This window comes from Coloeus monedula, assembly GCF_965178545.1.
Source record: "Coloeus monedula genome assembly, chromosome: 8".
NCBI lineage: Eukaryota > Metazoa > Chordata > Aves > Passeriformes > Corvidae > Coloeus > Coloeus monedula.
Genome location: NC_138788.1, coordinates 4666151 through 4678771, shown reverse-complemented (window position 1 = coordinate 4678771; position 12621 = coordinate 4666151). Strand labels below are relative to the sequence as shown.

The 12621-nt window shown below is 40.2% G+C and overlaps 1 protein-coding gene across 1 annotated transcript; it reads right to left on the bottom strand.

Moving 5' to 3' along the window:
* Positions 1–4475: 4475 nt before the first annotated feature.
* On the bottom strand, positions 4476–12004 carry DNA2 (DNA replication helicase/nuclease 2; the record flags this gene model as incomplete). The annotated part of the gene is made up of 7 exons (XM_082285813.1): positions 4476–4670; positions 5821–6040; positions 6857–6982; positions 8465–8610; positions 9965–10148; positions 11186–11377; positions 11934–12004. The coding sequence occupies 7 exons, from the start codon at positions 12002–12004 to the stop codon at positions 4521–4523; spliced, it is 1089 nt and encodes a 362-aa protein (XP_082141939.1). The 3' UTR covers positions 4476–4520.
* Positions 12005–12621: the final 617 nt, after the last annotated feature.

Here is a 12621-nt window from a genome sequence, read left to right as displayed (position 1 = left end):
TCCTCTATCCCAAGAGCTGCCTCTGTTCATTCCTTTTGTAAAGGTTACAGAGGTAATTACATGGCACTCTGTTTGCAACTGCAAGCTGCAGCAACAAACAAAAGTAAAAAAAAGTTGTAAACAAGTATCTGATCAAGTCTTCCTGTGATTAAATTAGTCTTCAACTAGTTAGAAGACATGCAAGGTAAGAACTTGGTTTTAATTTTTAAGCTGAAAATTATCACTGGACCCCAAAGTAGGAAAAACTTCTTATATTTATCATGATAAGTACTTTGGCTATAGAGATATAATACTAAGCAGAGCATTTGGGGGAAAGTCACTTTGTACCCTTTAAAATATTTGCAACAGTTTCTTTTGCTTCAGGAGGAAGGACAGAGCTCAAGTGCTGAATAAAACGTGGTTTCTGGAAGTCAATTATCAAGTTGCGGAGCCTTTCACTGTGGATAAAAATAAAACAAAACAGAGTTACAATAAGAGTAACTGGTTGAGAAACTTTATCTGAAAATATTGAAACCATGAAATTAATTTGATTTTTCGTACCTGACTGGGGAATCTTTCATCAATTTAGAAAGATTTTCAAAAGGGACTCCTGTACCAACATCTCCTTCATCGTGATCCAACCTAAATACGGTGTTCTTGGGGAGGTTTGACAAATTCCTGAAGGATGATAATAACATGGATAAAATAATTCAGTTTACCAGCAATATGTTGATTAAAGACTTATTACTACATGTTAAATTACATCTTCCAGAGATCCCAGAGTGAAGCAATAGCTAATAGAAATACACTATTAACTGATCTAAATAAAGCATGATCCCAATGAGGGATAATAAAACATAAGCCAAATTTAAAGACAATATAGACTGAATAATGAAAGTTACTGTTAACACAGTAATCACTGTGTCCATATAGTTTCATGTTAGAGACATAAGCAAATACAGTTTAAATGTGCTTTTATTCAAACAACCTAGTTAAATAGACAGGCATATATTGACCAAGTAGTGACATTTTCAATCAAGACAAGAGAATTTCTGGAGGGTACCCCAAAGTCAGTAGGAAGAGTCAGGATATGTCACAGCTTTTTGGACACCTAGCAGTACCCTTCCTCAAGCCAGTACAAGAGTGTTTACAAACAGATAGTTTTCTTTTTATCTTATTACCTGCCCAACAAACAGGAGACTTTTGTTCCACTGACTTCTCTAACATAGCCAGTAGCCAAACCAAGTAAACCCTTTTCCTCTCCACTCACAACCACTCTATCACCAACCAACAGGTTTGTTCCAGATATGGCACCATTTCTACGCTGGAAAAAATGTAGATACTGTCCCTCGGAAATTTCACAGACTTCATCAACTCTGATCATGTTTCCAACACAATCTCCAGCCTTCTCTCTATTAAGATAGATATCAAAAAAAGAAATATTTTAATATTAAGATCTTCCCTGAAAGAGAACTATTAATTAAAAAAACCCAGAAGTTCAAAAACTACACCACCCACAACCAACCACCAAAACCAAAATACAAAAAAAAAACCAAAAGGAAGGAAGGAAGCATCATTGGCACGAGTTTAGAAATTACACCTTACCTTTCCAAAGAAGATATCATCCATATATTTTTATATCCCTTTCTATGCTCTCCACTTTGCAGCTCCAAGGTTAACATGAGATACCAGAGGCTGAAATACTCTAAGTGGGAGGGTTTCAGGTGCTGGGTCTCTCTGTCAATGACAGGTACCATAGCAGGAGGAAAGGCCACACTGGCCGTCTTCTGCTCTACAGCTCTAGGAATAGAACCAACCACAGGAAAGGCTCAACCTGTATCCTTTTTCTCCTGCAAGCCCATATGTACAAAACAACAATCTAAATATCTACTGTAACATACCAGGTAGATTAATTCATCATTACTTAAATGAAGTTGAATCTGTATCCTTCCTTTGTTCAGAAGGATAATAATCTTCTGATAATTATTAATTAATTTATTAACAAAAATAAATTTAATTAACTAATTATGTATATTAGTATAATTAATTATATTTATATTATTATAAATAATTAAGTTGTTGGTATTTCATCTTAATAATTATAACATATTAATTTATAATTAATTAATTTATAAAATTAATTAATTAATAATTGCATAATCTTATATTAATAACTTTACATCATCTCTATGATTTTGAAGGGCGATAAGTTAATCAAACACCAGATAAAGGCATTTCAAAGACAGTAACATGTACATTTACAGAGTTGATCTTTTACCCCTTTTATTGTAACATACAAATATTATTTTGATACTTAGCTAAGCAATGGGGATTTAATAACTAATACACAGGCAAACTTCAAGTCAATTTATTTAAAAACTTTATATCAATAGACATTATACCAAATCATGTATACAAAACATGACCAGAGAGAGAAAAGCTTATTCAGAAGTAAATAGCTACCCAGCTATAATCCTGTTGCTGTAACAACTGAGTATTAGAAGTAGGATTTCACAGTCATGTCATGTATGCCCACAAAGCTCCCTCAATGTACAGTTTTGCCCCTAGAATTTTAAAAACAATCAGGCATTCTGTTTACACAAGATCACCCCAGAGGCTCTCCTGTTCTAACATACCTCATTTGATCATTTCCATATACAATTTTGGTTGTTTTTTGTGCAGCATAGAGACTAAAACTTGTAACAGATCTTAAAACAATTCAATAACTTAATGTGAAATTTTATCAAATATTTGTTTATGAGTTATTTTTAACAGTAGATGCAAGAAGACTTCAGCAGAGTAGTATCAATGTGTCAGTACTTGTGTAATACCCCACAGGGAAACAATCTTCTGCAGAGTCAACCTGAAAAAGCAGTTGTCCAGCCAGAATTCAGGCCCAAAAGATTGCCTTTTGTCAATCTTTTGCAAGAATACAGCTTTTTTAACAGATCTGTTATTGTCATCAAATATTTTGTTGAGATTTATCTCAGATTTTATCTTGCAGAAAGTGTACCTGAGCAAACATATTAAGTCTCTGTGAGATCAGGAGCTGAATTATAAAAGTTGTAGAGGGATCTGTAGAAGATTCTTTTGGGGTGCTAGAGTCCTCAATAAATACAAAGCTGTCAACCACAAAAATTAAATTATTGTATCAAAAGACACAATTATTCAAGCTCATTTAAAAACATTAGTCAGACTTTTTTTTTTTACCTGCTGTATAGAAAGCAGTTGTGCATTTGGGAACAATATTTACATGCTTGACTGTCATCGATCACAGGAGGCAAAGGAGCAAGCTGTGAATTCTGCCTTCCCACAGAAGATTTATAGGTACTGTGCGTTAAGTAGAAGGCCACATGATTTCTTAACTTCATTAATTCTGTCAAGAAAAGAATAAACTAAGCTGATGTTTCTGTTTGCAAGAATTTCTACCTCAAAAGTAATTAGCTATCAACTTTTTAGTCAGTGTTGGGGTTTTAGGAGTTCTCCTCGTCTTTTTTTTTCTGTTAAAGGAATTTTCCCCATATGTGTTGCTAGGGGGACAAATTGCTGGATACTTCAGAGAAACAAAAGACCTACCCATTGGAGTGGGGTGCATCTGGTTACTCTTCTGTTTCACCTGGGTGTGTGGACAGTCGGTCCCAACGTTTGGACAGAGAGGGAGGCTGCTTTCTTCGGCTGCTTTTCCTTCTGCCAGAGAAACCCCAGGATCCCAAGCCCGCCTTCCCTGCGCCGCTGGGAGCCGAGCTGTGGCCGCCCTGCCCCCGCCGCTGCTTCAAGCCTTCTCTACGTTGTATCCATGCTTGCCCTGCCTGCCTGGACTTCCGGGGGTTCCCACTGCAGCTTCGCAGTTTGGATACATCGCATCTGCCACCCGGGATTTGTGCTCGTCCCTGCTGTTCCAGCCTGCTGTTCCTGAGGGTCCAGCCGTACAGCGGGATTGGCTGCCCAGGGGTTCATGAAGCCTTTGTTCCATCCCTCCCTGGGACCCCAGGCCACCGGTGCCGCGTGTTTCCCGAGCTCGCTCCGGAGCGCCCCCTGCAGCCGCGGGGGAACCATCGCACCTGCCCTGCTCACCGGGAGCCGCCAGCGCCCCTGCCGGCTGCGAGCGGAACTGCACCCAAGGGGAAAGGGCCCGACAGCCGAGAAGGCTGGCACTGGGTTTGTGATTGTTTGCTGTTACTGCCATAGATATTACTGTTTGCCTGTTTATCCATACATATATATATATTCATATTCCTCATATTTTTGCCTGAAAGCCCCTTAATTTCAAAATTATAATAATTTGGAGGGAAGGGGGTTGCATTTTTCATTTCAAGGGAGGCTCCTGCCTTCCTTAGCAGACACCTGTCTTCCAAACCAAGACAGTCAGCTAAGAAGTGATTATTCACATAGCAAAGTCCTTGTGCCGTATTAATAAAACAACTGAATTTTTAACATAAGCTTAGTAACATTATAACAAGTCATGGATGCCCAAGTACAGCTATTTTCATAAGAGTAAACTTTATAGTTAAAAAGAAAGATTTTAGTAATAGTTAAGAGAATTATGGTTTCCAGGGAAGGGGAACAACTTTACCTCTACGGTCCATGCGAGCTCCAGAAACAGGATACATTGTACCAGTTTTTAGATAAAGAAGAAACCCAGCTTCAGGATCTACTCTCCGCTCTAAATTCAACAATGTGTACAGAATAACCTGCAAAAATTATATATAAACTTATTCCAGTATAGTTGTTGTGTTTTAACCCCAAGCAGCAACCAAGCCCCACACAGCTGCCCACTCACTTCCCCACTGTTCGCACCAGGGAGAGAGAATTGGAAAGGTAAAAGCTGGAAAACTCATTGAGGGTTGAGATAAAGACAATTTAGTAGGGAAAAGAACAGCCACACTTGCAAGCAAAGCAAAACAAGGAATTAATTCAGTGCTTCCCATGGGCAGGCAGGTGTTCGACCACCCCCAGGAGAGCAGGGCCCCATCACGTGGAATGGTGACTTGGGAAGACAAAACTCCATCACTCCAAACCTTGGCGTGCCCCCCCACCCCCCTTCCTCCTCCTTTCCCCCACTGGATATACTGAGCATGATGATCAGCTACATGGTCTGGAATGCCCCTTTGATCAGTGGGGTCCTCTGTCCCAGCTGTGTCCCCTCCCAGCTTCCCATCACCCCCAGTCTCCTCCCCAGCGTGGCCCTACAGGGAGCAGAAAAGGCCTTGGCTCTGTGTAAACCCTGCTCAGCAATAACAGCAACATCTCTGTGTTATCAACCTGTGTTCAGCACAAATCCAAAACACAGCCCATGCTTATCTACCGTGAAGAAAACTATCACTGTCCCAGGCAAAACCAGCACAGTACTAAAACCAAAATACATTCTAAACTGTATTTAGTTCTTCCACAATTTATTTGGCTAAACAGCCATTACTATCACAAGTCTTCTAGAAGCTACAAGTAGTAAGAACTTGACCAAGGATTTAAATTAAAAGGCATCTTTAAAACCTTATAACAAGGCTACTACCTCTCTAAACCAGGCCAGCTATCAGAAAATCTGTTCAACACCAATTCCTGAAACAGTCTGCCTAAACCTAATATTTGAATGTAGTAAGAAGAGACTAAAGAACAGATATTTCAGGATAAAACCCATAAGTGTGTTTGAAAGTGGTAAATGTAGATACTTTTTACTACTCCCTTCACTTTCATTTTATACCAGCCCCTTTGGGCATGCCAGGATGACCTATCCGTGAATTTAGATTATAACACATACAAAGTGTTTCATATACATAAGACAAAATAGGCCATCAAACAGGGAAGTATACACAGCCACTGAAATTAGACATTTGGTGTTTGTACCTGACTTCTGTGCTCTATGGAGTTTGATTCCTTGCCAGACTTGAGCTCTAAAGGCATTATCCGAGACTGTACTCCAGACTGGCAATGGATTTTCACCCTAGCTGTAACATCAATCTTTCCCTTCAACCCAAATCTGGGAGACCAGATATTCTCTTCAATGTCCAAGATATCGACAATCTCTATCTTAGAAGATACATCTTCTGGTTTTCCACCATTCGACCTAGGAAGAAAATTAAGCCAGAAGTTAATAATTTCCCTTAATTCTTAATATTTAAACATTAAAGTGTGTTGCAATTAAATATGTAATGTTTCTGCACTGTAAGTGCCCTTTTAGGCACTAGCTTTACAAATAAAATGCATCGACTCTCACTCAAACTATCTTCCCATTAACAGAGGAAGCATCACATCATAAACTAACTGTAGTTTTCCTATTCACCCAAATATCAAAGTTAAAATAAGACTTCAAACTGTTTTTAATAGTTTTTGGTCTTTTCTCAATAACCACACTCTAATGATATACACTTGACAGTAGCATACAGGTTTTACTCAGACCTGCCATTTCATTTTAACTTTAACACCCTGTGGTTATTACAATTAACAGCAAGAAGCCATAGACAAGAAGAGCTCAGCAGCAGTTGAGTAAAATCACCATTTCACTGAAAAATTCTTATATTAGTCAAAAATTCCATTTGATTAATAGCTTCACATTCTGATTTGTGGTCTTGCTCATAACTACAGTAACTCCTAGTTTAGTCAACAGCTCAAATATCCTTGCTTTTCTACTCACTAAAAGCTCTAGTCTGTACCACACTGTTCACAAGGATTTTAAGATTTGTCAGTTCACCCCCGGGCTTCATGTCTTGCCCAGTACTCACAACGGCAGCTACACATGCAGCACAAGCTCAGCTCTATGGTCAGTGAGGCCATGAGTTAGCTCCAAATCACTGAACAGATGTAAGAAGTTCTAAAAATTAAAAGTGAACTGAATAAGATATACAACATAGAATGGTTTAAACTTTTAATTCTGGCTTCTTACAGTTTTAGTTGCATTTTATTTTGGTTTGCTGGATTGTGCATGAAGTCTTCTGCCCATTTAAAAAACGATGGCAAATATTCTTCCACTTCTTGCATTATTTCTGCTTGTTTCAGATTTAAGTGATACCTAAAAAACAAAGCCAGGCACATTAAGGAAACAGAATATTAAATTTGCTGCTGGTACAAAAGAGATTTGCCTCAAGTAGCAACAAGATCAATGAAAGTAACTGTCAAGTTTTTATAAATATCTATAAACAGTAGACAATGACAGCTTCATAGAGGTTCAACTCGATTCATAAAACTATTAACTGAACATCTATTACAAGAGATATACTATACCAGAATATCCATTTCTGATGTAACTTTTGAAACAACAGGTACAGCACAGTGAGAACATCAGCATGGCAGATGAGATGAAACAAAACTAAAAGTTTGACTGCAGGAAAGGAGCACCAGACTCATGCATTTAAAAATGGCTATTCATACAATTTATGCAATGTTGAAAAAAAAAACCAACTTAAAAGACCATTTGCTTTTTGTCTGAATATCCTCATCTGCTCCTTGCTCCTCACATACATTTTGACAGAACATGACATAGAATCTCATCACGTGGCATTAGACAATTCAGGGCTCGCATTTACTGGAAATGATGTCATTATTCTACAGCAACAGAGAAATACAAGTGGGATTTTGCACAAGAAGGTACATACGAGTGCAAACGACCACAGACAGCAGACTTATGCAACTTATTTTTGAATCCCAGCAAACAGTAGCCTACATATGCAAAAAGGATTGCAAATTAACCGTTTCTTGGAGGCCCAGAGTGACATAAAGACCTTTAAGTAATCTTAGCAGTCACAATTCAAAATATTACCTTCAAAACAGAACTAAGAGTAATAAGTCTTATCACTGCAACTTTAACTTTTGAGTTGTCTGAGGCCAACAGATATTGACACTGCCCAACATACAATTTATAACAGTCTAGATAAAATGTTTTTTAATTTACATGAGTAGAACTGTATTTTAATCAAGTCTGCAGCAAAATGTTAAAACTGACAGCCATTCATCTTACCATTTTCTGATGGAAATATTAAGACTATTTATTTGGCTAGCATTTCTATCAGCTTTGCTGAGAAAATAAGTTAAAGGTCTTCTAACAACTGAGCTTTAAAATAACCCGATAAAGATATGAAATTATCAGACATTCAATGCTTGGTCAGTCACAAGGTTCTAGTCCATTGCTGAGGATCATAATTAACTATTTGTCCCATTCAAATCGACTTTGGGAGATGCCTGGAAATCTAATGTTACAGACGCAAACACTGCAACCTGCTTGGCCTGAAAGTAAAAAACCCCCCGGCACACTCAGGTACTCCAAAAGACTAGTTCAGATCTATAGAAGTAGCTCAGCAGGGAAGGCAAATAAATTTACATTGTCAAATGGGGAATTATCTTACTAAAAGATCCCCAATTTCCATTAAGAAAAGTCATTTAGCAGAATACTCTCCTGATACCAGTGCTACATTTTTTGAAGTACAGCTTAATCTGCTAGTTCAAAGTGTTCCTGCCCTGTCTTCCAAACATAAAAGACAGCTGTAATGCTACTTACATTTCTTTGAGATACTTTTGTCCATAAACGATTTTATTTGCTAGTTCTTGTACCTTTTCTTGTGTCAAGTTATTTGTTACTGATTGCTGGAAAATGTCATGAAGAATTGTACCAATGAGCATTTGACGGGAACCAGACTCGGAGCCCTGCAACAGATGTTGTTATACATGAAGATTTGTGCCCATTTCATGTCAAGTTCTCTATAAAATTTCTGGATTTTATTTGCTGCATATTATGCATTACACTTATTTAATTGCAAGATCACGACAGCTTTCACCTCACTAATGACTATCTAGTCAAACCTGACTGTGAAAGCAGCCAAATTGAAATGGGTCTATCCTATTGCTTTATCTCTCACATTTATCCCAACCCTGACAATGCTAGGATACAATCCCTATGTGATTGGCAGGTGAGAAACAAAGGCTCAGATTAAAATGGATTTTGAGAAAGTTTTGCCTGTGGACATTTCCTAATGCCAATACTTACCTTTACAATCAAACACATTTCCTTGGTGAAGCTGTTTCCTGTTTGTTACCAGCTCACAAGAAAATCATTCCATGTATCATCAAAATGGCTCAGAAACCCATCAGCAGGGCTGGGCTCTGTAGACTCACAAGAACTGAAAGTGGTAGTAAACGACCTTTACATGAGTCACCACGAAACAACTGGAAACCTAAACACTGTGGTATTGGTCTCTTACAGCCAGTCACTTGTGGATTGCACTCACAACAGGTGGAGGGTGTTTTCCCAGTCAGGACCCAAACAATTGTCCCAAACACTTACTTTACTCCCCTTACTCCTCTAATATAGGGTTGAAGACCATTCAGACCATTCCACAGTCTTAATGTCCTGTACTTAATTTTCTTGTTTCAGTCACAGGTTCCCAGCCAGGCTGTTTACCACTCCTTTAAAATTTCCTTACTCATTTGGATTTATATTCCTATCATGTCTGGAAGTTTTCATCAGCTGAAACTGGCAGCTATTGCTTCTCTATTTATCAGCATATTTCTCATATATCAGCAAGTATACTACCACAAGAAACTTCTCCTCATTCCAACATCCAGCAGCTGGATTCAGATTCCAGAGTTAGCCCACACCAATTATTAACTGAATTCACTAAATTTTTCAGAAGCTCTTAACTTGGCCAAGTGTGATTATGTTCTCATATGGATGGCAAGAGGCACATTCCTCACAAAGGATTCATACCACACAAAATGTGGCAAGAGATTACCAAAAAAATTATCAGAATTCCAAGCAGAAGGACCAGTTCTTTAGCCCGGTAGCTGTATTAAGAATACTGCATTATTTCAGGTGCAACTCAAAAAAACAGAGAAGCTCAGCCAGAGACAGTTTCCATCCCAAATTATTCTGTGTTGCAAACATTATGAATTGCTAATAATGACATTTTGCAATACAGCCTCACAGTCAGATTTAATACTGAGCTAACCCACCACTCTCAATGGAATAGTAACTCACTGACAGTCTGGAGTTAACACTTACCCTAAAGCGTTCACTCAGCACTGCCCTTCTCATACAACGAATACTGTTTGAGATCGTAGTGCCAGAAAGCAGCAGGTCTGGGTACAGAACCAGGTATCCACACTGGGCATTTATGACCCAGGTGCCAGAGCTGCACTCCCCTTCTAAATGAACAATGTCCCCTGGAACAACCGGGACAGACTCCCTGCAAGGGAATACATTGAACCAATTATTTGCAAGTGACAGACACAATGTGTAAGAAATAACACATTAACAGAGCAGATTCAACATTCCTTGAAACAGGAGGATTTGGGTTGGGTATTTTTAAGAGAGAATTTCTCCACCTAGAGAAATCCTGAAAGTGAATAAAGGCATTTTTACTGACAAAACTTTGATATTTTTAAGTACATGCATCAGGACAACCTGTAAGTAGGGAATTCCTGTTGGCTTCAAGTCATTCCAGATTCATGTGTTCAGCCATTTCAGCGTTGTCATGTTTCACATTGGCATACTATTTTTGCATTATGTGAGATCTACCTTCTTACTTAACAATTCTACTTATTTCAGAAACTCAGCAAAATCTAAAAATATTGGTATTGATTCAGAAATTTCAAGGTTCAAGATCTTTTCCTTCAAGAAATAGACTCTCATACTTTTCTCCCACCTTTCAATCTTGGACAAAAAATGAAAAGCAGTGCTAAATAGCACACATACCCCCTTGTATTTCAAAATAATTTCCAGTGTTTTCTTCTGTTACATACTATGTAATGCACAAATGACTGATTTAGAATCCTATCCTTGCTTGAAAAAAACTTTGCAGTAGAGCTCAAACTATGGTGATTTAACAGGCTGCCTAAAACCCTCCCATTTTACAGACATGACTTTGAATATTTGTACGCACAATGAGGTTATATAATTTGGAAGAACACTTCTAAGTAGTGCAAAACAGTTAAACAAAACAGCCTACTTAGACTTTAATGTCTTGCTTTTAGTTAGAACAAAGACAAATTAAACCTGCAAGGCAGTAATATGCACTCAACATGTTACCTGACATCACTTCTCTCAAGCGGAATGTCCATTATGCTAGCACACTGATAGTATTACATTAAACAACGATTGTTTCAGGATCCTGTATCCCTTTTAAGGGAGTAAAACTCAACTCAAAGACAACACCAAGAAAATTGATTTAATAATCCAGTAGTTAATTCTCTTTTCAAACATCTATGTGTCTGTATGGATTACCAGCCATTCCTAAGAATGCACAGTTCTGTATCTTCCAGGGAGGGAGATGCTGTAATTGTCAAGTGTTTCTCAGGGTCACTTCCATTTCTCTGTATTATGCTGACTTCCAGCACACGATATCTGTTGTTCAGCCCATTCTTGAGGATTGTATCAGGTGAGTCAGCCACTTTCTTCTGAAAACTGAAGTAGCAGCTAATTACAAAGACAGAACATTATTGAAAACAGCCAACCTACATACAAAAAGAGAGAAAACTTCAAATATAAACCAAATTTTACTCCTCTTCAGTTTTTATAAATACATTTTTTGGGGTTTTTTATTTCTGTATAGGTAGAGTGTAGGAAATCTCTATAAATATTAAGTAACTTACTATTTATTACAGTTAGCGCTTCATTTTTGTGTCCACATTTCCACAAGCACTTGTAAATTAATTACAACTGTACTGAAAACCCTGTGCTTGTGAGAAAGCTTGTATCTCCCTGCACGCATGAACTCCCACAGTCACACAAATGCCTCGAACACGGAGCAGTAAATTTTTACCTATTACCTGAACTTGATTAGAAAACTGATATTCAAATTTCAGTTTTCCAATGGCCAAAATATGAGATAGAGCGGCCAAATCTGCCGCTCTCCTGTCACCGAGCAATGCCAGGAGGAGCTCCAGGGCGGGCGGGGGCAGAGCCCACGCCGGGGCCCCGCAGGCCGCCGTGCCCAGCGCAAACACCCTGGGCAGCGGCGGGTTCCCCTCACCGGTTATCCCCGGCGGTCCCGAGCGCTTCCCACCTCTCGCCCATGCCTGAGGAAGACCGGTTCCGCCCCATCAGCCCTCAGAACCCCATCCCGCCTTCCCGCGCCCGGAGCCGGCGGCGGTTTTAAAATTCAAACCCCCCGCGCTCCCGGCCGTCTCCGCCCAGCTGTGCTTCCCCGCCTCGGTCGCTACCTCTCGGCCATGGGCAGGTCCCGTGCGGCGCTCGGCTCGGCTCGGCCCGTCCCGCCTCAGCCGCTCGGCCCCCGCGCAGCCCGCTGAGCGCGGCTCCCCGACCCCCGCACCTCACGCCGCCCCCGCCGCGCTGCCGCGGGCTCCGCCAGCCCTGCCTAAGCCCCGCCCACCACGGCCAATGGCAGGCGGCGGGAGGGCGGCTCCCGCGCGCGCGGGCTGAAGGCGCGAAGCGGCGCGCGGCTCCTCGCGCCACCTCTCGGGGAGGGGCGGGGCCCGCGCCGTGAGGGACGGTGAGGGACGATCACCTCGCTCTCAGCCGTGCCCCAGGGTTATTTCCACTTTTTCAAGTCCCGTCCCTCCCCCGACCCCACTTCTGCTACTGGTTCGGTGGTATGAGGTAATATTAGACGCCCCTCCTGCTCCCAATATGCTTATGGGCCAATCCGAGCCCGAGAGTCAAACCTTTCCCCTCATAAAAGATGTGTTGTCCCTGGCTTT